This window comes from Oncorhynchus mykiss, chromosome 5 (assembly GCF_057628025.1).
Source record: "Oncorhynchus mykiss isolate SJ-2025 chromosome 5, ASM5762802v1, whole genome shotgun sequence".
Taxonomy (NCBI): domain Eukaryota; kingdom Metazoa; phylum Chordata; class Actinopteri; order Salmoniformes; family Salmonidae; genus Oncorhynchus; species Oncorhynchus mykiss.
The window spans coordinates 73,762,893-73,790,681 of record NC_143026.1 but is presented as its reverse complement, the minus strand read 5'-3'; the positions used below and the strand labels follow the sequence as shown (position 1 = coordinate 73,790,681).

Here is a 27,789-nt window from a genome sequence, read left to right as displayed (position 1 = left end):
GTCATTCATGTTAAACACAATTTTTGCATCTGTGCAACTTATGTGACTTGTTAAGCATATTTTTACTCTTGAACTTATTTAGGCTTGCCATAACAAATCAAATCAAATTTTATTTGTCACATACACATGGTTAGCAGATGTTAATGCGAGTGTAGCGAAATGCTTGTGCTTCTAGTTCCGACAATGCAGTAATAACCAACAAGTAATCTAACAATTCCAAAACTACTGTCTTGTACACAGTGTAAGGGGATAAAGAATATGTACATAAGGATATATGAATGAGTGATGGTACAGAGCAGCATAGGCAAGATACAGTAGATGGTATCGAGTACAGTATATACATATGAGATGAGTATGTAAACAAAGTGGCATAGTTAGTGGCTAGTGATACATGTATTAGGATACAGTCGATGATATAGAGTACAGTATATACGTATGCCTATGAGATGAATAATGTAGGGTAAGTAACATTATATAAGGTAGCATTGTTTAAAGTGGCTAGTGATATATTTACATCATTTCCCATCAATTCCCATTATTAAAGTGGCTGACAAAGGGGTGGAATACAAAATTGACTCAAGACATTTCAGCTTTTAATTTGTACACATTTCTAAAAACCTAATTCCACTTTGACATTATGGAGTCTTGTGTGTAGGCCACTGACACAAAATCTAAATTGAATCGATTTTAAATTCAGGCTGTAACACAACAAAATGTGGGGGAAAGTGAAGGGGTTTGAAAACTTTCTGAAGGCACTCTATATGCTTTTCTTAAACTGGAAGAACTCAAGATGTATTGTGTCCTTTGTCCAACCTGGATTATGTGGGTTTAGAACCAAGGCTTTTGCTTTCTAAAGTGCAGACTCCAAACCAGGACTATACTCATACTGTATGTGTTACTGAGGCAGGTTCTGTGAGTGTGTATGGAGTGCCCCAAGAGAAGTGTATAATAAACCATAAACATTCTGCCATCCTTAGTTTTATTTCTCTTTACGGAAGGAACACAGTTAATGTTTTCTCTTCTGTTTCTCACACTTCAATTCCCTCCTCTCCACTCATTTCCCCTCATCACCTCTCCTTGTCTTGTCTCCTCCTTCTCTGGTGAAGGTCCCATGAGTTGACGTGTGTTTTATTGTGGAAAACATTAATGAATGCAGCTGATGGGGGAAAACAACTGCACTAACATATCAACCTCCACTAAAATGGAGTCTTCAGTCAATATTGACCTGTGAAGGAATGCTCTTCATAATTGGCCTCTTTGGTCCAAGGCCTTCCTTCTGTGTTCACAGACCTGAAAGCTGAATGGATGGAAGCAGTGGATGGATAGGGGCTATTTGGTGACTGATTCCATTTCTTCCCCTTCTTATGATAGTGAAAGAGTATGCGACTGAGTTATCATCCTCCTAGAATCTAGAAGTTATTGATTTTTACAGATAACTATTATTTAGAATAGATCATCTTTATTAGACATTGGTATGAATTTGTACATCATTTAATATACAGAAGTACAATGCACAGGAACATGCAATATTTCAATACATGCTGAGTTAGAGAGCAGCAAGTTTGTCTCTGAAAATGTTTCCTATTGGGGGGGGAGAGGCACTATGTACAGGACAGATGGGTGGAGTTAGTTTTATACACAGTACACACATTAGACCTTGTATGATCACTGATGTGTGAGAGCATTAGACTTGATAATGTTGACTTTGCCCCCAATCCCCTTCTCAAAACTATACATGAAATACAATAAAAGCACTACTCAGATGACCAAACAGTAGAAAAATAATTCCTCTATAAACATATTTGTGGACCGTGCCACAGCAATTGCCTTTCCACAGAAACAAGATACCTGCAGGGGGTTCCATTCATAATGCAATTTGCTAGAATCATTTTAAATTTCAATCACTATAGTGGCCAGTTATGGTAACTACTAGGCCTTTACATTGATGAAGGTGGTGAATAACACTAACAACTTACCACCACATTAGCTTCTCTAAAGCTGTCAGTCTTTGAAGGACAGACATAGAAAGTCTTTGGTTTGTATGAAGAGGCCTCCTCAGCTCTACTGGCGGCCCAGCCTGACATCGTAGGACACAATGTGGAAGTTGTCCCAGGCGAAGAGCTTCCTCTGGGCATGGTTGTAGTCCACCATGCTGTTGTAGCGGTACTTATTCCTGAAGGGTAGCGCCACCTCCTTCCCCTGGCCAGTAGCTGTGTCAAACATAAAGTTGATGGTGGTGTTGGGAGCCGTGTAGCTGGCCACTGTGTACAGACGACCACAGATGACGAAGGCGTTAGCCACGCTGGTCTTCCTGATGCTGGTCTCCCAGCTCCTCTTCACCGCCAGGCTGTGTGGGTCCAGCTGGGACACCACGATGGCTCCTTTAGCCTTGTTGGTGCTGTAGACGGCCCACAGGCCCTGCTCGTCCACCCCCAGGTCCACATCGGTGTAGCCGCCCCAGGAGTAGGGGAACTGGCCGTGGAAGCCAGCGTGGGGCAGGTCTCGGCGGGAAGCGATGCTCTCAGACACCAGGTCGTACCTCAGCAGGGTGCGGCTGCGGCGGCGCTGGTAGTACAGAGAGCCGCGGTACAGAGTTGCTCCAGTACTCTCCACTGGCTCCGGCAACAGCAACACCTTGTGATAGATAATGATAATACAGTCTGGTCAATGGTCACACTTTACATTATACCTCAATATGTTATCATAGTTAAGGTAAAGGTTGGTTAGGGGAAAGGTAATCTGATCCTAGATCTGTGGTTAAGGTTAGCCTCTAGGACTATCCCATGCCAGTCAGTCACCTTGGAGGGGAAGCCTTTAGAGAGCTGATCCATGTCTTCGTAACCAAAGAGCTGTCTGACCTCTGACCCCACTGTATCAATGCGCCACACCATCTTCCCTCCATAGGGCGCCACAGCCTCTGGGTCCTGCATCCACACCCCGTACTTACCAGCTATACTGTCAGCCTTACGATGGGACACTGGCTCACCTATTGATATCAACTCTCCACAGCCTGTGAGAGAGGAGGGGAGTGTTAGAGACATTAACTGAGAGATGGGGGGGGGGGGGGGGGGCAGTTGTTAGAGGTTTCTATTTTAGACTATTGAGATGCACCCTGTAAGAGAGAGTGACATTTGAAATGTCTTTATTCTTTTGTGAGTGTAATGTTTACTGTACATTTTTATTGTTTACTTCACTTTTGTTTATTATCTATTTCACTTGCATTGGCAATGTAAACATATGTTTCCCATGTCAATAAAGCCCCGTAAATTTAAATTGAAGTGAGAGAGTGAGAGAGTGAGTGAGTGAGAGAGGAAGAGATGTGTGTATAGATGATCTGTAGTAAATCATATTGTTGGATAGGGGGATGGAGGGAAGAAGTCATGGCTTCTGAAAGATATGAGAGATGATCTGTAGTAAATCATGTTGTTGGATAGGGGGATGGAGGGAAGAAGTCATGGCTTCTGAAAGATATGAGAGATGATCTGTAGTAAATTATGTTGTTGGATAGGGGGATGGAGGGAAGAAGTCATGGCTTCTGAAAGATATGAGAGATGATCATCAGTCAGTAGAGACCTAGTAGGTCTACAGCGTGTTGGGTTGACATACCCAATGAGTGTGTGTGTGGTACAGAGTTAGTAAGGCAGCAGCTGATCAGATGCAGGAAGGAATCCTTCACCACTTCAAGTCTCTCACTCAGAGAATGATCAGGCTGCTGTAAATTTACCAATTCCTAAAATACATTCAGAATATTCAAGACAGAATGGTGTGTGTGAGGCAGAGAAGGGGGGGGGTGTAACTCTGGATGTAAGGTTAAATATAAAGGTGTTACAGGCACAGCCATCACTATTTCAGCACACACATTCATTTCAGCATGTTTATTTAGTTGGCGTTTTAGTCATTTTCGAGATGTGACAGAAACGGCAACGGAAATGTGCCGAGGTAATGTGTATGATGGAGATAATCTTATCATAGATGTGCCACTCAGTGCGCTCAGCGAGCTTCAATGGATCTCGTTCCCTGTCAGGCACTAAACACATGCAGTCTCATGCTCTGGTGTTGGTATTTGCCTTAATATTTGCCCTGGTATTGCTCTGGTATTCTGTGGGTCAGCTGTATGGGAGAGAGGGGGTTACTGTGTAATAATAATGGGGCTGTTGGGACCGCGTCAGGTTAATTAACTATTTGATACTCCAGGTGGGTGTTCAGGACAGCTGTGTGTTCAGGTGTGTGTCTCACCTGTACTGTCCTCTGGGCCCTCAGGACTAGGAGCAGGAATCTCAGTCACCTCAGCCTTCAACTCCTGGAGCACTGGATTACCACCATACTGCCATGCTGGATCTGGAGTGGGGGGGGGGGGGGTTATGATCAGTACAAGTGCAAAGGTCACATCCCCCTCACTGCCAGGCGTATCACTAAGATAGCGGAAGAACACAACAATGCCAAGTGCGGATCAGAGATTGTAGAGGGTTGGCTGGTTTTGAAGGAGGAACTGGAGACCCAGACGTGTGAATGCCTGTTCGGCGGTTGTGTTTGTGTTGAGTAAGCCGTGGCCTTTTGAACAGGAGGACCTATAGACCTAATATTTATTATTATGACAGTATTAAAGCATTGCACGGTGTCTAATGTCTCTATGTATATTTCAGAAATGTGGAACTACTATGATGTTGTCAAGCAGCAAGACTTTGTGAAGACCAACAACCCACTGGGCACACAGTGGTTGAACCAACATCTTTTCCACTGAATTTCAATGAATTGACATCTGTGCCCAGTGGGAAGGCACTGGAGGACTAGCATCAGGCCTTTGGGGGCTCTTGTTGGCGCCACACACCCCACGGGTTTGGAGTTCATCGATGCCCTGCAACAACAACAGGCTGTGACTGAACCTCAACTGGACCAGTACTTCGCTGGCAACCTACCATCACCAGAGAGAGTCTGCACTAGCCTGGATAAGGTAAAGCGGCTTGTGGGGGACTACCACAATCTACCCCCGATGGATTACCTGCCACACATTGACACATTCCAGCTGCAGGCGTGATGACTGCATCAAACCAACAGTCATTAACAGACGATCTCCTGGCACATCTGTCCATGACTCTGGACACTGTCTTCATTGTGTACTTTTTACTTTTTTATCAAGCTATATTCATTCTGTTGAAATAAGACATGTACACCAACATGCAAACACACACTCAGTGGTATTACAGAAGACGCCATACCTCTCAGGCTGCCAGTGTCCCATTGTCTTCCAGGTCTGGAAACCAGGTGAGAGAGAACACCAGCACCTGCAAACACATACTGGATTTAGTATCACACACAATGGTCACACTGACGGCACCAACACCGACCATGCAATGACCATTGAGGCCAGAGCAGCCCACATCAGCCAGCCATGGGGTATCTCTGTGTTTGTGTGTTGGGAGGGGGTCTGTGGCAATACTACTGACAGCAGGTAATGTAAGAGGAGGGAAAAAACACTCCTGAGTGGATTCCCAGCTACTGTGGAGTCGTCCGGGCTGTTGGATACACACACACATACACACAACCTTCAGTCATGGAGCCCCCCGCCATCTGCCCTGCTGCCACAGATAGCGATTCCTCATACCAGTTTAGTTAAACTAGAACAACTCCAAACACTAGCCCAAGCCTCACCCATCAATCCCCATCCCCTCTGTGCCATACTCTCTCCTGCTCCCTTCAGTCTTTCAGCCCCTCAGACAACCATTAGAATTGATCGTTTTTTAATGCTTCAGAAGTGTTGATAAACAGCAGCCGTGACTGGTCTACAACAGTGATGGATGCTAATGTGTTTACGACCTTGTAATGGTACAAGGCATGTGTTTGAAGGGTTTACAGGCTCCTAAAGAGCGATAATGATGCAGAACGTGTTAGCCTTAGCATCTGGAAACTGATGTTGATTTCCTCTTTTGATGGAGAGAGTGGGTGAGGTTGGGGTAAAGTTGGATGAGAAGGAGAAGGAGATGTGTGGGGTTTGAAGGGGGGAGACCAGGGCTAAGTTCAACAGGCACAAAACAGAAGAAAGGGGTTTTAAAATGGAGGAAGTACAGCCTGACCTTACACAATGAGAATGTCCATTATTATTTGCTTCTGTTCATGCCTTGTATGGCCAGAGTCGGTAGATGCTTTCTGGGTGGATGAGTATGGGGAGAGGGGGGTGGTGGGGTGAAAGGGGTAAGGGGAAGAGTCTTGCTTCCCTGAACTACATAAGTGTTTCCAGAGGGCCAGGTCATTCAGCATCTGAGGTAAACAAGAGCATATTGTTTCTCTCTGTGTGTGAGTGTGGGGAGAGGGGGGTGGTGGGGTGAAAGGGGTAAGGGAGGGTGAGGGGAAGAGTCTTGCTTCCCTGAACTACATAAGTGTTCCCAGAGGGCCAGGTCATTCAGCATCTGAAGTAAACAAGAGCATATTGTTCCTCTGTGTGTGTGTGTGTGTGTGTGTGTGTGTGTGTGTGTGTGTGTGTGTGTGTGTGTGTGTGTGTGTGTGTGTGTGTGTGTGTGTGTGTGTGTGTGTTGGATATCAGGGCATATCCGGCAGAACATCAAGACCCCCAGACTGAAAAATCAAAACATATGAACACGCACACATGCACACTCTCTGACAACGGCCCAATCAGCCCTAATAATGTGCTATTAGAGCTAAGAGGAAATAAAAGGCTCTAATTTGGTTGAAGGCTGCTCTGCTCTGCCTCCCTCAGTCAGTCTCTCAGCACATGTCGGTCCACCTCAATGTTGCTGTGTAGCAGAGCTGTTCTTGGATGCAGACATGCTCACAATGGGTCGCTTGCCTTGGCTGCTGTTGATAACATCTATTCTACAACAAAGGTCTCTTCAAAACCCATTAGAAAATGAATGTAACAAAATATATTTAGGGAGAGGTGAGTCAGTCACTACAGATGTTTTTAGAACCAATATGAAACCCACTTCATATTTCAATTCACCTGGTTAACCATCAACCTCATCTTCTATATGCCTAATTCTGACTGACCAGCCCTAGCTACCCACTATATAACCAGGAAGTCCCATTGAGTTAAACAATAAAAGGAGACATGAATAAAGCATGGCCTGTTACAGGGCCAGAGAGGTGTTCTAATCTTACCCAGTAGAGCCCACAGTATTTCAACTGGTCCAGTATAACTGGGCTCTATCAGCCAAGGTCAGCTGGGGATTTATGTTGTGTTTGTTGAGCGGATAGCTGTTAAAACCAAGGACCCCTTTACCATACCTCACCACACATATGCGAGCACACACACATGCACACAAACACACAAGTTGAAGGTAGTTTCGCGAGCCATTGCTAAATATCGTTAGCGCAATGTCTGGAAGTCTATTGGAACAGCTCGCAAGCTTGGTATTCATGAGTTCATCTAAATCTGGGTAAATCAAAAAATTGCTTAATTGCCAAAATTGTGCAAAATTCCTTTAAACGCTTGTCTTGGCACGAATATTGAACGTGTATTTTATTTTGTCATATTCTGAGAGTGGCGGAATATGAATATAGAGGAAACACTGTAATTGTTTTACTTTTCACTCTTCTCTTCCCTTTTCATGTTTCCTTCTCTCTGGCTGTGATTTGTTTTCCATATGCCTGTCCCTGGGTGTGTGTATTTGTGTGGAGCTGTATGGTGCTCCCCCAGCATTCTATCTGTATGTTTCAGCCTGCAGGTGTTTACATGAAGACCTAACCAGACCTAACTGCAGCAAAAATAGGTCTCATAGAGGGAATGGAGAACACTTACAGTTACAACACAGTCTGTCTACAACACAGTCTGTCTATAATGTTTGCACCACTTAATCAGGAATCTTATGAACTTCTGACCCTAACAGAAGAGAGAACAGACAGAGAGAATGTTGTTACTCACCTCCGGCAGGTCGCAGACCACTGTCCTGTAGTGGGATGCTGGGTGGCAACAGAGGGGGTTGTGGGTAGCAAGGTCTGCTCTGCAGTCTCTCCGTCTCTCTCCTCATCTCCTCTATCCTCCTCTGAAGCCCCTCCACATCTCTCTCCAGACGCTCTTTCTCTCCCTGCAGCAGGATCCTCTCTCCCATAGCCTGGGTCAGAGCCTCCTGGAGACCAGCCTGGGACTGGGACCCAGCCCCAGGACCCCCTATCTCCCCTCCAGTCAGCCTGGCCACCAATACCTCCAGCAGGCTGAGTCTAGCCTTGAGCCCCTCCATCTCTGGTCCTCCGGAGACTGTAGGGGAGCAGCTGGTCTCGCTGGGGCTGGGCACGGTAAAGGTGTACTGGCAGCGCCCGCTGTGGTCGTTCCCCCTCCAGAGAGTGGCACGGTCCTGCCCCTCACTGCACCCCAGCAGACAGAACACACACACGCTAAGCAGCAGCCGCATGGTGGATACAAACAGCTACACACACAGATGTAGACTAGACGTGGTTCTTCTGCTCTCTCACACTCTCTGTCTTCAGGGTCTCTCTTCCACCACTCTGTGTTTCAACCGTTCTCCTTTTCTCTAGCTGTGGTAATTGCCCCTTCTATCTTTTCACCTAGTTCTCACCCAACTGTCTTCCTTTTCCTTGTTTTTCTCAATGTGTTACAGCAGATTATTGTTCTTATTCTCTGATTAGTCTGTCTGTTTTCTTGCTGCTGCCTGTCTGTCTCTCTTCTTTCTGTTCTGGTCTGTTTGTTTCTCAGGTCAGGGTCCTCAAGTCTCTGAGTCCCTCTCAACAACTCAAGGATATTTATACAATCTGGGAAGGAGGGAGAGGAAAGAGAGGAGGTGAGTAAGGAGAGAAGAGAGGAAAGAGAGAGACGGGGAAGGAAGAAAAGGCGGGAGAGATGGGAGGGGTGAGGACTGTTTGTGTGTTTTCACGTGCATGCTGGTGTATGCATGCATGCCTGGGTGTGCATGTGCACATGCAGAGAGGGTAAGCATGGAGAGACTACAGGCTCGCTCTCACTTTCTATATCCAGTTGCACTCCCTGTCAGCTATAACAGAGCTGGGCTATCTGTAGCTACGTGCGGTGTTTGGTCCCAGGGATAGGGGGGCATGGCAGGGGAGTCTCCACAGGGATGGGAGGGGTAGCTGGGCCTTGGGGGATTAAGTTACCATCCCATAAAGACGGAGAGCCCCCATAGGGTGCCAAAATGTGACGCAAGCAGACAATTGCTTTGTCATAAAAGAGACTGATCACTACAGGACTCCTGACCCATGCTGTCCAGATTCCAATCGCCATTTCGAAGGGCTAGATTTATGAGTCAACCGATAGCTGGATTACTTGTGTGTGTGAGCATGTGTGTGCATGTGCATGAATGGGTCTGTGTGTGTTCACCAGATGCTTTTCCACTCATAACTTTTAAATGTAGTTTAATATAACATGAGTCACACACCTACTCTGGACCTTTTAATCTCTCTCTCCTTCTCTATATCCCTATCCCTGTCAATCCATCTTTCACAGAATAACAGACACACGCTCCCTCCTCACCCTCATGTGATGCATTTTTTTATGATCCCTTGTTCATTTTCAAATTGAACTCAAGACTAGAACACACACATACATGCACACCCTGAAGGAGTCTGAGAAATGGGGTCAGGGGTCATATAGCTCAATTGGTACATCAGTCAGGAAGGCTGGCGTTGAAATACTATCTTCCACAAAGCTCTCTCTGCCTCTCAAGCATGTTGGTACAGGCCAGCTTTGTTTCTAATGGCAGGATGTTTGTTAGCCTCAACCCCTAATTGGTCAGGTATGCATTTCATTAGCTAGATGGATTTGGTATGTGTTTGATTAAGGAAGCCAGTGATTTGGGGTCAGTATTATTAGCATGGGCACATCTTTCCAGAACCCATTTCAAAGGGTCAAGGGGATGAAAGAGATGAGAGATAATATAGGGAGTAGTTAAACCACAAATATCTTTGCTCGTCTGTGCAAGTCCTGGCTGGTGTTCCCTCCATGTTGTCACCCTGCTGAATATGTACATAGTACTGCTGCTGTAGCCAACAGGAGTGGTGAGTGTCAGACTGGGTTGTTGTGATGCTGATTTATTCTCTACTACTTCCTCCAGGTAGCCACATCCATCTCCCTCCTCCTGCTGTCTGCCCCGTCTTTCAGTGTCTGGTAGTGTGTGTCTGATTCCCCAGTCCCTCAATAGGCTCATTTGTCCTGTAGTGAAAAGCAGGAGGTTGGCAGAGCAGAGTCTTACCCAGCTACTATTTCTCAAATGTTTCTCTCTTTACCGGTATATGACTGCTGCTTTGTCTGGATTATGACATCATCCAGCCCCAACTGGACCAATACACGCTGTCCTGTATCGTGTCTTTGGCTATGCCGGATTAAGTGATATCACATGCTAATCTATAAAATAATTTATCCGTAATTAATATTACCTGATTGAGCTAATCATGTACATGTAATTAACTAGAGTCGGGCACCACAAAATAATATTTATAGAGCTGTTATCTTCCGAATAAACTCTTAAAGACCTAGTAATATTTTACATCAATAGCAGTCAATATTAATCGTCATCTTAATTCAGTCTCATCTGAAAGTTGTACATTCTTGGTTATCTGCACGAACCCTGGCTCACAAGTTGAATCAGCAATGCAAAATTGGGTTTAATTATTTATTTACTAAATACCTAAATCATTACTAAATAACTAAATCACACAGAATTACAAATACACATAATTAAATCTTAACTTGATTACAAATTACGTCATAAAGGAACACGTCCCTAGCGGGCGGAACAGATATGACACCTTGTTACACAAAAGAAAAGGGGCTGGGTTTGAGTGAAAGAGCGGGAAGACTGAGGAACAAAGGGAAGAAGCTGTGCTATCGTAAATACAGTATCTTATGCATTCTAAATTACCGCCCATTTGGAAAAGGAAAATGCGATAAATATTTACTCTGAGCTGCGCTTCGGTAGGTTGGTGGTAGATGGAATGCCGTTTTGCCCAACCGAGTCCTGTGAAGAATGTCTCTGCTTGTAAATTGAATATGTTGTAGTAACGTCGTTGTGTGGTAGACGGGATACTGTCTGTTCCTTCCTAACCCTCGTTTGCATCTGCTGTTGCTAACTCAACGGCTAGGAGGTATCACTTCTGTAGTGAATAAGAGTTCAAAGTTCATACCATTCGCAACCAGAGCTCACCCTGATGTTGGCTTCGTTCTGTAGTTATCTGAACCATTCTGACATCGGACCGTCGTCCTCACGTCCTCGGAACAGGAGGTTATATTGTCGTCAAGGGCTTATATAGGAAGGGAGAGGAGGGCGTGTTTGAAAAGTTTTATAGCCCATGTCCCTTCACAGGGGCGGGCCACTGATTGAGCAGAGCCCTATCTTATGAAAACCCACATTTTAGAAGCTAAAATCACATTTCATACCATCACAAATAATTTCATATTCAAGCATTTAAATTGAACAACAATTCCATGTGAATCCGATAACTCTGATGTGTAGACTTTACACTGTAGAGTTTATGTCATCTTATCATTGATGAGAATGTCTCAGATGACAACCGAACTGACATCATATTCATTAAGTACCACCGCATATGTTCAATTGGTCGCATTACCAGAATATAGTTCATTTCCCCCCACGTTCTGATGTTCCCAAAATCTCTATGTTAACCAAGGGTTTGCAAATGTAACATCAGTAGGGTAAAGAGAGGAAAAACTGGGAAAGAGGTATTTATGACTGTCATAAACCTATTCCCCAGGCCAACGTCATGACACCTGCCAAGATGTGTGTGTTGGTAACCCATAACAAGGTGTGTGTGTGTTGGTAACCCATAACAAATGTGTGTGTGTGTTGGTAACCCATAAGAAGAATCACTCTCTCTGAAGAGGTATAAAGAAGATGAAAGCCTGGGGTCACAGAGCTGGAAGCTAGAACCAGTAGTCATCTATATGACCGTACGTACAACTTTCCACTGTGTCATTGACTCTACATTTACAAGTGGGTGCCAGGTACAGTAGTAATGAGATGAGAGGCACAGCAGGAACACTAATATAACAGTCAGTCTGGGCTTTAACTACAGAGAGCTTTGAAAGTCACTAATAAAAAGGGCAGATAATGAGATGAGAGAAATACCAGCAGCACTGTCTCCACACACACACGGCCTCTGACATGCCAGCCCAAAGAGGCAAGATGGCACAGGAACCACCTCTCTGTCCCAATGATCACCTCTCTCTTCCAACCACTCCTCCTCTCCTCCCCACTACTCTGTGTCACATAAACAAGACCAAACCAGTTGAATACAGATATCCTTTCAAATAATTTTATTAGCTCAGAGAAACATTACAGTAGTTCAGTTTGTCAATGCCAGAGTATAGTACATCATTACAGATCAATATTTACACCTCAAATAAATTACATAAAAAAACAAAAGGAATGAAGATGTAGGGGTTATTGTTTTGTACAGATATGCAAGACGCTGTGGTGTCATCACACTAGTGACTACCCCAGTCTGTGTGTGTTTCACAGCCCATAGAGTCATTGTAACTCATTAACCAGCACTCTTCCAGACACATAACAATACAAACTAATACCATTCAAATTAAAACAAATTATGCCACCCAGTCCCAACCCCCTCAGAATGTATGGGTCAGCAAAATCTCTCACACAGACACAGACACACACAGACACAGACACACACACAGACACACACACACACACACACACACACACACACACACACACACACACACACACACACACACACACACACACAGTGGTACTAGACAGCTTATGACCTCCAGCAGATGCAGTGGAATGAACAGTGTCTGTCCCTTAGCTCCTCAGGGTTAATGGGAATAGCAGCAGACATTCATAAGCTTCATGATGACCTTCCAGCAGAACTCAATATCACAGAAAAAATACATCGTACACAATAGAATTCAACCATCTAGAGATAGACAACTAACCTAGCATTACCAATGGGAAATTAGATCAAGTGGCCAAGCAGTACCACAGGGAAAGGGGATACCTAGTCAGTTGCACAACTCAATGCATTCAACCAAAATGTGTATTCGGCATTTTTGACCTAGTGTGTCGTACTAGGTCAGTAGGACACACTGTGTCCCAGTTAGGCCTGGTATACCGTATAATGTGTTATTTGGAAATAGCCACGGGATGGTTTTTCAATACTATTTCTATTAAGTTTTTTTATTTTATTTTTTAAATAAATGTGAATATCTGTAGCTACTTTTTAAGTAAATCCCTCAAGTCAACTTGTGCAATACGTTAAGAGATAAAGACAAATGTGATCTTCATTTCACCCGTCACATAATATTTTTCATTATGAAGCTTTTCGGTCGTCCCTAGCCACATGGTGACACAATGACGAGAGAACAGAGCCTTGTGAGTCACTCACTGTTGTTCAGCACAAGCCAGGTGATCTAGTTACAGCATGTCATATACAACTAAATGTTTGCCAGCGAGATATCTTATAACTATTAAGTTAACGGTCTAAAATGTGGCAAATGCTTTGGTTTGCTAATTTAGTAGCTAGTTAGTGAGCTAAGTGGTTAACTTCTTCCAAAATAAAGCTTTGCTTGGTAACAGCAGAAAATCCCTTCCTGGATCAAGATCCTTGCTAAGATTTGTTTTGTGCGTGCAACAAACTGCGACTAGCATTTTTTAGTTATTTGTATAACTTTAGTATTTAGTTAGCATTCTATATGGGTTTTTACATGTACTTGTTAGCATTGCTAACCTTCAGATTACAGAGGCAGAGTTGGGTTTGAAAATAGCGCTCCTTGGGTGGCAGTATTATCGAATATCCTGGTATGGCTTAAGGTTTGTATGAAGGTAGGACAATCTGGATACCGCCCAAGCCTAGTTCAATACTTCACAGTGGCTTCCTCTCACTGGCTAGAACCTATCCTACTAGTGTCGGATCAAGCTGGGTGTAGAAAAGGAAAGCAGGAGACAAGTAAAGGAGGCCACTGTAGAGTATTGAGATACATCCATTACTTCATTTTCAGTTCTGGCTTGAAAGCATTTTAAACGTGTGAGAAGGGACGAGGGGGTGGTAGTGGGGGTTACTTTCTTTATCTTCAAATATTTTGGTGTGCTACAAGTCCTGTATAACATGTTTCTAAGCTGTTGATAGACAACCGCAGACAGATTGACTAAAAGTCTGACTAACAATAATACATCTGACTATAATAATACTACTACATCTGACTATAATAATACTGCTACATCTGACTATAATAATACTGCTACATCTGACTATAATAAAACTGCTACATCCGACTATAATAATACTACTACATCCGACTATAATAATACTACTACATCTGACTATAATAATACTACTACATCTGACTATAATAATACTACTACATCTGACTATAATAATACTACTACATCTGACTATAATAATACTACTACATCTGACTATAACAATACTACTACATCTGACTATAATAATACTACATCCGACTATAATAATAAATAATTATAATAAGTTGACTATAATAATAAGTTGACTATTATAATAATAATAATAATACGTCTGTAATTGATACGAAATGTAACCTTACTGGCAAAGGTCACCAATCGGTCGATCGTTGGTCGATCTTCAAGGCATTCCTAGACGATCACCAACATTTCTGTAGAAAAGCCAACGATAAAGGCAAATCACTTGCACTCCTTTTTTCCCCTGTGTTGCGCTGTTGGTGGTAGATGCACTTCATACAGAAGCCTTGTCTTGTTTGTCTGAAAATACAAACTCTGCCTACCTGGTGGACCGGGAGATATGTGGTTAAATAGAGCGTGCCTACTGTGCTGGCCAATCAGATAGCTCAAATCACCGTGCCTACCTACAGCTTTCACGACCCCTCCCACAGCAAAGTTTGATACTAGCCTATGTGAGATTTCATACCTTTTTTTTGTGTGTATTTTACCCCCTTTCTTCTCCCCAATTTCGATCTTGTCTCATCGCTGCAACTCCCCAACGGGCTCGGGAGGCGAAGGTCGAGTCATGCGTCCTCCGAAACATGACCCGCCAAACCACGCTTCTTAACACCCGCCCGCTTAACCCGAAAGCCAGCCGCACCAATGTGTCGGAGGAAACACCGTTCACCTGATGACTGAGGTCAGCCTGCAGGCACCCGGCCTGCCACAAGGAGTCCTTAGAGCGCGATGAGCCAAGTAAAGCGCCTCCCAGTCATACCCTCCCCTAACCAGGACGAAGCTGGGCCAATTGTGCGCCGCCCTATGTGACTCCCAACCACAGCCGGTTGTGATCGAACCCGGATCTGTAGTGACGCCTCTAGCACTGCGATGCGGTGCCTTAGACCGCTGCGTTACTCGAGAGGCCCTAGATTTCATAACTTTTAAAACCATGTCCAGAGAGACTGTCAAAGAAGACAGCAAAGAACTGCTGTTTTTATGAGTGCTGTTTTATTCAGAACTGTCAACACTGTTTTAATTAAAAACTATTACAAAACATTAAACGCTCTTCTCTCCTCTTCTACTCACGCTGCAGCTGCATATGAATGAGTAGCCAAGTGTATCGATAGCCCTGCGTTTGATTATTATTAGCAGCTCGATGGGTATATTTTAATATCGAGGAGTATTTCACTTTCTTTGGTCATAGGAACAACAAGAATTTGTGCCTGAGGCAGATGCGGTGCAACTTGAGTTTCGCCATCAGTTGAAAGATTATGTCCCCTCTCTCTGGTCAGTCTCACCTGAGGAAAGGAGAGAGCAGGGACCGTGAGAGGCAGACCCTCTGCTGCTCTCTCCCTCCCTTGAGACTAATACCGTTTTTCAAAAGAACTGAAATCTCAGACTTCCCAGTTGTCTTGAACACACTGAAGTTGGAACTCTGAAAAAAAGGAGATCCAACTGGGGAAAATCGTTTTGAACGGTAATCCAACTCTGTAACTCCGGCATCTTTCAGTGCTCCGACATTCCGACCTGAAATTCACTGACGTCATGATTTGACCTCGATTTTTCCGAGTTCCAAGTTGTCGTGAAAGCACCATGACCATCAGACGCAGGTACCATACGTCCAGTAAAATAATAAAGCAAATTCTAAAACATATGCTCAACTGTGCCTAGGGCTGTGGCGGTGACCGTATGTCATGAAGGCAGTCAAATTCCACGTGACCGTTTAGTCATGGTAATTAGGCTTCTCCAAGCTCTGTTGCTGCTGCTGGTCATTAGTAGCCTACTAAACTTTCTAACTGCCTGGTACTCCAGACTCTATTGTCCCTCTAATCACTCTGACATCAATGCAAATATATTCATTCGAAGATCTAATCAAACACTTCATGAGAGCCCATGAGCTCATGTTGCGCAACATTTCTATAGGCAATGCAATTGCCTGAGATGTATTTTTCCTGCTGCCCCGTTTCAATACAGCTGCATGATAATGGTCCATTCTAAATCAAAACAAATGTCACATATATTATTTAGTATATGTAAAGACAAGACTAAATCAAGAATAGTCTGATGGGTGACAATTAGCTTATCACGTGTGAATGATATATTATAACATGTGAATGATGCCCAGCATAAGAAACAAAGCCTTTTTTTGTTGCGACTTTTTCAATCATATTCGCACACCTCGTGTAGCCTAGCCCATAGGCCTATATGTTTTAATAAGGTTTGTATCACACCTCGTGTAGCCTAGCCCATAGGCCTATATGTTTTAATAAGGTTTGTATCACACCTCGTGTAGCCTAGCCCATAGGCCTATATGTTTTAATACGGTTTGTATCACACCTCGTGTAGCCTAGCCCATAGGCCTATATGTTTTAATAAGGTTTGTATCACACCTCGTGTAGCCTAGCCCATAGGCCTATATGTTTTAATAAGGTTTGTATCACACCTCGTGTAGCCTAGCCCATAGGCCTATATGTTTTAATAAGGTTTGTATCACACCTCGTGTAGCCTAGCCCATAGGCCTATATGTTTTAATACGGGTTGTATCACACCTCGTGTAGCCTAGCCCATAGGCCTATATGTTTTAATACGGGTTGTATCACACCTCGTGTAGCCTAGCCCATAGGCCTATATGTTTTAATACGGGTTGTATCACACCTCGTGTAGCCTAGCCCATAGGCCTATATGTTTTAATACGGGTTGTATCACACCTCGTGTAGCCTAGCCCATAGGCCTATATGTTTTAATAAGGTTTGTATCACACCTCGTGTAGCCTAGCCCATAGGCCTATATGTTTTAATACGGTTTGTATCACACCTCGTGTAGCCTAGCCCATAGGCCTATATGTTTTAATAAGGTTTGTATCACACCTCGTGTAGCCTAGCCCATAGGCCTATATGTTTTAATAAGGTTTGTATCACACCTCGTGTAGCCTAGCCCATAGGCCTATATGTTTTAATAAGGTTTGTATCACACCTCGTGTAGCCTAGCCCATAGGCCTATATGTTTTAATAAGGTTTGTATCACACCTCGTGTAGCCTAGCCCATAGGCCTATATGTTTTAATACGGGTTGTATCACACCTCGTGTAGCCTAGCCCATAGGCCTATATGTTTTAATACGGTTTGTATCACACCTCGTGTAGCCTAGCCCATAGGCCTATATGTTTTAATAAGGTTTGTATCACACCTCGTGTAGCCTAGCCCATAGGCCTATATGTTTTAATAAGGTTTGTATCACACCTCGTGTAGCCTAGCCCATAGGCCTATATGTTTTAATAAGGTTTGTATCACACCTCGTGTAGCCTAGCCCATAGGCCTATATGTTTTAATACGGGTTGTATCACACCTCGTGTAGCCTAGCCCATAGGCCTATATGTTTTAATACGGGTTGTATCACACCTCGTGTAGCCTAGCCCATAGGCCTATATGTTTTAATACGGGTTGTATCACACCTCGTGTAGCCTAGCCCATAGGCCTATATGTTTTAATACGGGTTGTATCACACCTCGTGTAGCCTAGCCCATAGGCCTATATGTTTTAATACGGTTTGTATCACACCTCGTGTAGCCTAGCCCATAGGCCTATATGTTTTAATAAGGTTTGTATCACACCTCGTGTAGCCTAGCCCATAGGCCTATATGTTTTAATAAGGTTTGTATCACACCTCGTGTAGCCTAGCCCATAGGCCTATATGTTTTAATAAGGTTTGTATCACACCTCGTGTAGCCTAGCCCATAGGCCTATATGTTTTAATAAGGTTTGTATCACACCTCGTGTAGCCTAGCCCATAGGCCTATATGTTTTAATAAGGTTTGTATCACACCTCGTGTAGCCTAGCCCATAGGCCTATATGTTTTAATAAGGTTTGTATCACACCTCGTGTAGCCTAGCCCATAGGCCTATATGTTTTAATAAGGTTTGTATCACACCTCGTGTAGCCTAGCCCATAGGCCTATATGTTTTAATAAGGTTTGTATCACACCTCGTGTAGCCTAGCCCATAGGCCTATATGTTTTAATAAGGTTTGTATCACACCTCGTGTAGCCTAGCCCATAGGCCTATATGTTTTAATAAGGTTTGTATCACACCTCGTGTAGCCTAGCCCATAGGCCTATATGTTTTAATAAGGTTTGTATCACACCTCGTGTAGCCTAGCCCATAGGCCTATATGTTTTAATAAGGTTTGTATCACACCTCGTGTAGCCTAGCCCATAGGCCTATATGTTTTAATAAGGTTTGTATCACACCTCGTGTAGCCTAGCCCATAGGCCTATATGTTTTAATAAGGTTTGTATCACACCTCGTGTAGCCTAGCCCATAGGCCTATATGTTTTAATAAGGTTTGTATCACACCTCGTGTAGCCTAGCCCATAGGCCTATATGTTTTAATAAGGTTTGTATCACACCTCGTGTAGCCTAGCCCATAGGCCTATATGTTTTAATAAGGTTTGTATCACACCTCGTGTAGCCTAGCCCATAGGCCTATATGTTTTAATAAGGTTAGTATCACACCTCATGTAGCCTAGCCCATAGGCCTATATGTTTTAATAAGGTTTGTATCACACCTCGTGTAGCCTAGCCCATAGGCCTATATGTTTTAATAAGGTTTGTATCACACCTCGTGTAGCCTAGCCCATAGGCCTATATGTTTTAATAAGGTTTGTATCACACCTCGTGTAGCCTAGCCCATAGGCCTATATGTTTTAATACGGGTTGTATCACACCTCGTGTAGCCTAGCCCATAGGCCTATATGTTTTAATACGGGTTGTATCACACCTCGTGTAGCCTAGCCCATAGGCCTATATGTTTTAATACGGGTTGTATCACACCTCGTGTAGCCTAGCCCATAGGCCTATATGTTTTAATACAACCCGTATCACACCTCGTGTAGCCTAGCCCATAGGCCTATATGTTTTAATAAGGTTTGTATCACAACTAAAGTGGTCAAACACATTAATCACCTTTACAAGGGGTGTAGAGCCTAACTGGCATTTACAAGTAGCGCGTGAGTTTCCAGTTTGGGGAAGATAATTTTCACCATTAAAATGCACCTTTATAGTAAAAGCATTACATGCATAGCTGCGGTTATAATGTGAAACAAATAGCCTAATAGTTTATTAACATTTTAAGCTATATGTTCTGATCTGTTGCGTCAGCCACATTGCATAAAAAAGTTTTTTTGATGCTATTGGTTATATTAAATTGGGATCTATCGTATCCCACAACTGTCCCAGACTATGTTTGGAATATTCATTTCTCGCACAGAATAGGTTGGCTTTTGTACTATGGGGGATAGTACATTGACATATGCTAGTGCTGTTCGTTAGACTTACTCATCTTGTTGGCTGATGAAAAGTAAATGTGGACAGTTCTTCCAATATCTTCAATATGCACTTCGTAATTGGATAAGGACGCGCACAATTGCGTCCCTGGTGTGTCAGAGCCGTGTGAGAGAGACGTTTCGGATTGCGCAGCACACTCAGGGAGAAGGGCACAATGCAGCACTCCGGGCCGCAAAAAGGCATGGGTTTTTATAGGATGCATTACGGCCACAAAGGGAATGCCGCCATGAACTTCTAGGCATTGTCAAATTGCTTGTCAAATTGTGAATGAGAGACTGTGTTCAGCCTGTGCAAAAAAACAAAGCAGAGATTTAAAGTTGCATCATGCGGCCTTACCATGTATTAAAAATCTAAACATAAAGCCAGCCCAATGTTTGTAGAACAAGTTACATTAATAACTCTAAATTAAGCATATAGGAGTACCTATTTCTTTGTTAACGCTCAACACAGAACAGCCGCATGTGCGCACTCCCTCAAATCATTTGGAGAAAATATGTATAATTTTATTCAGTTTTGTTAAATTGAATTCTTCATACTATAAAATAATATAACACCACGGAATTATAAGCAAATCTTGTCTGCTAAATGAACTAGTGTAGCCAACAGCTATTTGTCAGACACATCAGGAGTATGCTATTCTTTTATTCTGAAATAGAATACAATTTCTTCATATCATGCTTCTTTAGATCTGTCTAAAATAAATAATGCATTTATTGTGGAGGTGTAGGCTATATTACATGGATTTATTAGACATTTTAAATGGCTTGTAGGCTGTGTGTGGAAGTCAGGAGATGTTAAATGTGTTTGTTAATTTACGATCAATTACCATGAGGCCGACAGTTATTTTCTTGACAATCACAGCTGACGAAATGTCATGACCGCCACAGCCCTAGCTGTGCCTTGCAAGTGCTACATCAACTGATCTATTTTGTTATCAAAGCTCAAGTTGTGAAAAATATTATGGTCTGAGAAGAACAATATTGGCAGTCCAGGCATATAGCCAATATGCTGTGATAATGTATTAGACCTGCTGCCAGAACCTCATTCCTACACAACTATTGAGTTAATGTTACATTTTTTAAGTAATGTAAAAAAAATCTAATTGGTAGATCTCGGCTTGCTTTTTGACTGTAAAAGAGATCTTGACTCAGAAAAGTTTGGTGACCACCGGACTAGCTGATATGTATCATGTATTGAACAGAGTTCTCCTTAAGTTTGATGAGGGGGCTGAGACACAGGCAGCATGTCAAATGACAACCTTTTCCCTAAATAAGGTGCAAACCCAACCCTTATGTAACGCCAACGTAATGCTACCTATGTCACCCTTGGCCCGGACTCACAGAGTAGGATGAAGTGGTCTCTAGTAGACACTGACCTTAAGATTGAAAACACAAAACTGACCTAACGGTAAAGGTTAGCATTGGAAGAGGGTGAGCTGATCCTAGATCTGTAGTTAAGAGCAACTTCTACCCAGAGCCACACAGGCTGGCACAGCAGGGGTCTGGGAGGCTGGGTGGTGCCCCCTGGCTGATGTGGAGGACTGTGTGCAGGAGAATGGGAGGAAGATGAGGAGATATTCTTCCTCCTCCTGGCGACACTAGCGATACCGCAATATCACTGGAACTGAGAGAGAGAGAGAGAGAGAGAGAGAGAGTTAAGTGTGTATTCAGTGCTATACGTTGAATCAGTGTGATAATATTCTTGATTAAAACAATGTGTGTTGTTCAGGCTGACACTCACTGATGATGATAAGTAGCAGAACGACCACCACCAGAGCTATGATGGCCTTCATCTGTAGAAGACAGAAACAAGCATTACACAAAGACATGGATACATACACAGACACACCCACGTTGACTCACCTTCATATCTCTCCACCACATCCTCCTGTGCAGCTGCTTGGCTCTGGTGCTAAAGGCTGAAGCGTTGTCTGATAGGCTCTCTGGAAGGTCATATGACCAATGGGGACACGTGCAGGGAGAGAAGATGGGGACAGACAGGGAAGAGGGGGACAGGGAGACACATAGAAGAAAACAGAAAGGTGTAAACAGCATGTGATAGGAGCTGTCTGTTGTGTTCTCTGTTTCTATGATGAAGAACTACCTCACCTCATACTCTGGTATGACAGGGACAACCTCATGTTGCCAAAGCAAAACACACAACTTGTTCCTTCTGCCTCTCCATATTTTTATTTTTTAATTTCACCTTTATTTAACCAGGTAGGCAAGTTGAGAACAAGTTCTCATTTACAATTGCGACCTGGCCAAGATAAAGCGTAGCAATTCGACACATACAACAACACAGACTTACACATGGAGTAAAACAAACATACAGTCAATAATACAGTAGAAAAATAAGTCTATATACAATGTGAGCAAATGAGGTGAGATAAGGGAGTTAAAGGCAACAACAAAAAAATACAATATAGCAAGTAAAACACTGGAATGGTAGATTTACCGTGGAAGAATGTGCAAAGTAGAGATAGAAATAATGGGGTGCAGAGGAGCAAAATAAATAAATACAGTAGGGGGAGAGGTAGTTGTTTGGGCTAAATTATAGATGGGCTATGTACAGGTGCAGTAATCTGTGAGCTGCTCTGACAGCTAGTGAGGGAGATAAGTGTTTCCAGTTTCAGAGATTTTTGTAGTTCGTTCCAGTCATTGGCAGCAGAGAACTGGAAGGAGAGGCGGCCAAAGGAAGAATTGGTTTTGGGGGTGACCAGAGAGATATACCTGCTGGAGTGCGTGCTACAGGTGGGTGCTGCTATGGTGACCAGCGAGCTGAGATAAGGGGGGACTTTACCTAGCAGGGTCTTGTAGATGACCTGTATATATAAATATATAAACATATATATAAATATATAAATAAAGTTTGATTTGATCTCTCTGTTTGGAGTCAGACAGTTGTTTGACATTATGTGTGTTGGTAGGGACATGAAAGCTGGTGAACTGAGCATGCAGAGATCTCCTGTTCTCATGGTGAACACCTCTCCTCTCATGTCATCTCCTGTGCTTGTTAACAGAGCTGAACTTGCTCCAGCCAATAACTAGCAGACTACCTACAGACAGGGATAATAAGAACATTGTAATCATGCACCATCTAAAAATCTAATTGTATTTGGCGCATGTGACAAATACAACAACCTGACAGTCAAATGCTTACTTACAAGCCCTTAACTCACAGTGCAGTTAAGAATAAAAAATAAAAATACAAAGGGGGTTACGGCACAGAGTCAATGTGCGGGGGGGCATCGGTTAGTCGAGGTAATATGTAAATGTAGGTAGAGATAAAGTGACTATGCATATATAATAAACAGAGAGAGTAGCAGCAGCGTAAAAATGGGGAGGTCGGGACAAAGCAAATAGCCCCAGTAGCCATTTCATTAACCGTTCAAGAATCTTATGGCTTTGGGGCAGAAGCCTTTTTGACCTAGACTTGACGCTCCAGTACCGCTTGCCGTGCGATAGCAGAGAGAACAGTCTATGACTAGGGTGGCTGGAGCCCTTGGCAATGGTATTGAGCTCCTGGATGGCAGGAAGCTTGGCCTCAGTGATGTACTGGGCCGTTAGCACTACCCGCTGTAGTGCCCTGCGGTCGGAGGCCAAGCAGTTGCCATACCAGGCGGGGAAGCAAGCAGTCAGGATTCTCTCGATGGTGCAGCTGTAAAACAGTTTGCCAAATCTTTTCAGTCTCCTGAGAGGGAATAGGCGTTGTCGTGCCCTCTTCCTGACTGTCTTGGTGTGTTTGGACCATGATAGTGTGTTGGTGATGTGGACACCAAGAAACTTGAAGCTCTCAACCTGCTCCACTGCAGCCCCGTCGATGAGAATGGGGGCGTTCTCAGTCTTCCTTTTTCTGTAGTCCACAATTATCTCCTTTGTTTTGATCACGTTGAGGGAGAGGTTGTCATCCTGGCACCAGACTGCCAGGTATCTGACCTCCACCTTATAGGCTGTCTCATCGTTGCCAGTGATCAGGCCTACCTCTGTTGTCGTCGGCAAACTTAACGATGGTGTTGGAGTCGCACTACGGTGTTGAATGCTGAGCTGTAGTCAATGAATAGCATTCTCACGTAGGTGTTCCTTTTGTCCATGTGGGAAAGGGCAGTGTGGAGTGCAATAGAGATTGTATCATCTGTGGATCTGTTGGGGCAGTATGTAAATTGGAGTGGGTCTAGGGTTTCTGGGATAATGGTGTTGATGTGAGCCATGACCAGCTATGGGTCAGTAGTCATTTAGGCAGGTTCTCTTAGTGTTCTTGGTCACAAGGACTATGGTGGTCTGCTTGAAACATGTTGGTATTACAGACTCGGTCAGGGAGAGGTTGAAAATGTCAGTGAAGACAATTGCCAGTAGGTCAGCACATGCTCGGAGTACACGTCCTGGAAATCCGCCTGTCCCTGCGGCCTTGTGAATGTTGACCTGTTTAAAAGGTCTTACATCGGCTGCGGAGAGCAAGATCACAGTCATCCTGAACAGCTGATGCTCTCATGCATGCTTCAGTGTTACTTGCCTCGGAGCAAGCATAGATGTTATTTAGCTCATCTGGTAGGCTCGTGTCACTGGGCAGCTCGCGGCTGTGCTTCCCTTTGTAGTCCGTAATAGTTTGCAAGCCCTGCCACAAGGGCTTCCGCAGCCTAAGGCACTGCATCTCAGTGCTAGGGGTGTCACTATAGACCTTGGTTCAATTCCAGGCTGTATCACAACCGGCCGTGATCGAGAGTCCCATAGGGCGGTGCACGATTGGCCCAGCGTTGTCCGGGTTAGGGTGTCATTGTAAACAAGAATTTGTTCTTAACTGACTTGCCTAGTTAAATAAACATTAAATATATACACACACACATACAGTGCCTTGCGAAAGTATTCGGCCCCCTTGAACTTTGCGACCTTTTGCCGCATTTCAGGCTTCAAACATAAAGATATAAAACTGTATTTTTTTGTGAAGAATCAAAAACAAGTGGGACACAATCATGAAGTGGAACGACATTTATTGGATTTTTCAAACTTTTTTAACAAATCAAAAACTGAAAAATTGGGAGTGCAAAATTATTCAGCCCCTTTACTTTCAGTGCAGCAAACACTCTCCAGAAGTTCAGTGAGGATCTCTGAATGATCCAATGTTGACCTAAATGACTAATGATGATAAATACAATCCACCTGTGTGTAATCAAGTCTCCGTATAAATTCACCTGCACTGTGATAGTCTCAGAGGTCCGTTAAAAGTGCAGAGAGCATCATGAAGAACAAGGAACACACCAGGCAGGTCCGAGATACTGTTGTGAAGAAGTTTAAAGCCGGATTTGGATACAAAAATATTTCCCAAGCTTTAAACATCCCAAGGAGCACTGTGCAAGCAATAATATTGAAATGGAAGGAATATCAGACCACTGCAAATCTACCAAGACCTGGTCGTCCCTCTAAACTTTCAGCTCATACAAGGAGAAGACTGATCAGAGATGCAGCCAAGAGGCCCATGATCACTCTGGATGAACTGCGGAGATCTACAGCTGAGGTGGGAGACTCTGTCCATGGAAGAGTGGCCTTTATGGAAGTGGCAAGAAGAAAGCCATTTCTTAAAGATATCCATAAAAAGTGTTGTTTAAAGTTTGCCACAAGCCACCTGGGAGACACACCAAACATGTGGAAGAAGGTGCTCTGGTCAGATGAAACCAAAATTGAACTTTTTGGCAACAATGCAAAACGTTATGTTTGGCGTAAAAGCAACACAGCTGAACACACCATCCCCACTGTCAAACATGGTGGTGGCAGCATCATGGTTTGGGCCTGCTTTTCTTCAGCAGGGACAGGGAAGATGGTTAAAATTGATGGGAAGATGGATGGAGCCAAATACAGGACCATTCTGGAAGAAAACCTGATGGAGTCTGCAAAAGACCTGAGACTGGGATGGAGATTTGTCTTCCAACAAGACAATGATCCAAAACATAAAGCAAAATCTACAATGGAATGGTTCAAAAATAAACATATCCAGGTGTTAGACTGGCCAAGTCAAAGTCCAGACCTGAATCCAATCGAGAATCTGTGGAAAGAACTGAAAACTGCTGTTCACAAATGCTCTCCATCCAACCTCACTGAGCTCGAGCTGTTTTGCAAGGAGGAATGGGAAAAAAGTTCAGTCTCTCGATGTGCAAAACTGATAGAGACATACCCCAAGCGACTTACAGCTGTAATCGCAGCAAAAGGTGGCGCTACAAAGTATTAACTTAAGGGGGCTGAATAATTTTGCACGCCCAATTTTTCAGTTTTTGATTTGTTAAAAAAGTTTGAAATATCCAATAAATGTCATTCCACTTCATGATTGTGTCCCACTTGTTGTTGATTCTTCACAAAAAAATACAGTTTTATATCTTTATGTTTGAAGCAAAGTTCAAGGGGGCCGAGTACTTTCGCAAGGCACTGTTTATTTTCCCCCCATTGAAAAAAACATAAAATTGATCAGAAATACAGTGTAGACATTATTAATGTTGTAAAAAGAGGTCAGATGAAGCAGATGCTATGCTACAGGACTGTTTTGCTAGCACAGACTGGAATATGTTCCGGGGTTCCTCCGATGGCATTGAGGAGTACACCACATCAGTCATTGGCTTCATCAATAAGTGCATTGATGACGTTATCGATGTTTACTTTCTCAATTAGTCACGATTCATTCAGGACTATCATGGTAGCATCCACATTAATGTAGAAGTGTATAGAAACATTTCTATTCACAATAAAGAGTCTCCAAAATGACACAATACACTATTTACCATTATTTTGTGCCCAAAATAAATGAATCTGAAACAACCAAAACAAACAAATGCATCCAACAAGTTTGTAGAATCACAAGCTTGATGTAATCATTGCGTGCTAGGAATACAGGACCAAATACTAAAATGTTGACTACTTTAATACACTTAAGTAAATTTGTCCAAATTTTTTTTGGTCCCCTAAAATGGGGGGACTTTGTACAAGAAGTGCTTTAATTTCTAAAACGGATAACCTGATATGGTTTTTAAAAAAAGGCTGACAGTTTTCCCGTTAAAACTCAGTCATCGTATCATTTCAAATCCAAAGTGCTGGAGTACAGCAAAACAATAAAATGTGACACTGTCCCAATTAGAGGTCGACCGAAAATGATTTTTCAACGCCGAGACCGATTATTGGAGGACCAAAAAAGCAGATTAATCGGCCGATTTTTAAAATGTATTTGTAATAATGACAATTACAACAATACTGAATGAACACTTATTTTAACTTAATATAATACATCAATAAAATCAATTTAGCCTCAAGTAAATAATGAAACATGTTCAATTTGGTTTAAATAATGCAAAAACAAAGTGTTGGAGAAGAAAGTAAAAGTGCAATATGTGCTATGTACGAAAGCTAACGTTTCAGTTCCTTGCTCAGAACATGAGAACATATGAAAGCTGGTGGTTCCTTTTAACACAAGTCTTCAATATTCCCAGGTAAGAGGTTTTAGGTTGTAGTTATTATAGGACTATTTCCCACTCATTAACCTTTGACTATTGGATGTTCTTCAGTATAGCTTCTGTCCCTCTCCTCGCTCCTCCCTGGGCTTGAACCAGCAACACAACGACAACAGCCACCATCGAAGCAGCGTTACCCATGCAGAGCAAGGGGAACAACTACTAGAAGGCTCAGAGCGAGTGACGTTTGAAACACTATTAGTGTGTGCTAACTAGCTAGCCATTTCACTTCGGTTACACCAGCTTCATCTCGGGAGTTGATAGGCTTGAAGTCATAAACAGCGCAATGCTTGACGCACAACGAAGAGCTGCTGGCAAAACGAATGAAAGTGCTGTTTGAATTAATGTTTACGCGCCTGCTTCTGCCTACTACCGCTCAGTCAGATACTTAGATACTTGTATGCTCAGTTAGATTATTTGCAACACAGGACAGGCTAGATAATATCTAGTAATATCATCAACCATGTGTAGTTAACTAGTGATTATGATTGATTGTTTTTTATAAGATAAGTTTAATGCTAGCTAGCAACTTACCTTGCCTTACTGCATTCGCGTAACAGGCAGTCCCCTTGTGGAGTGCA

At 43.2% G+C, this 27,789-nt stretch overlaps 2 protein-coding genes across 11 annotated transcripts in view; both read right to left on the bottom strand.

Moving 5' to 3' along the window:
• Window positions 1-1,442: 1,442 nt before the first annotated feature.
• On the bottom strand, window positions 1,443-8,722 carry myoc (myocilin). Its single transcript, XM_021604228.3, has 5 exons — window positions 7,877-8,722; window positions 5,217-5,282; window positions 4,237-4,338; window positions 2,799-3,010; window positions 1,443-2,634 (listed from the first exon to the last, which is right to left on the bottom strand). The coding sequence occupies exons 1-5, from the start codon at window positions 8,361-8,363 to the stop codon at window positions 2,062-2,064; spliced, it is 1,440 nt and encodes a 479-aa protein (XP_021459903.3). The 5' UTR covers window positions 8,364-8,722; the 3' UTR covers window positions 1,443-2,061.
• Window positions 8,723-12,233: 3,511 nt separating this feature from the next.
• LOC110524504 (vesicle-associated membrane protein 4) overlaps window positions 12,234-27,789 on the bottom strand; it is a 42,483-nt gene continuing 26,927 nt past the window's right edge. For 3 of the 10 annotated variants that reach the window (XM_021604223.3, XM_021604221.3, XM_021604222.3), the window contains exons 6-8: window positions 21,585-21,664; window positions 21,463-21,514; window positions 12,234-21,345 (exon numbers count right to left, since the gene is read on the bottom strand). In XM_021604223.3, coding sequence (XP_021459898.3) covers window positions 21,320-21,345; window positions 21,463-21,514; window positions 21,585-21,664 — 158 coding nt within the window. In that variant the 3' untranslated portion in view covers window positions 12,234-21,319. The remainder of the gene's footprint in view (window positions 21,346-21,462; window positions 21,515-21,584; window positions 21,665-27,789) is intronic. The other 7 variants (XR_016496288.1, XR_016496289.1, XR_016496293.1 and 4 more) reach the window with 7 other exon arrangements.

Excerpts from the sequence above, each read along its gene's own strand:
- myoc (XM_021604228.3), bottom strand. The coding sequence starts at position 8,363 with ATGCGGCTGCTGCTTAGCGTGTGTGTGTTCTGTCTGCTGGGGTGCAGT. Across the intron at positions 4,339-5,216 it reads GGACACTGGCAGCCTGAGAG|ATCCAGCATGGCAGTATGGT; the intron begins GTATGGCGTCTT and ends CCCCCACTCCAG. Across the intron at positions 3,011-4,236 it reads GGGCCCAGAGGACAGTACAG|GCTGTGGAGAGTTGATATCA; the intron begins GTGAGACACACA and ends CCTCTCTCACAG.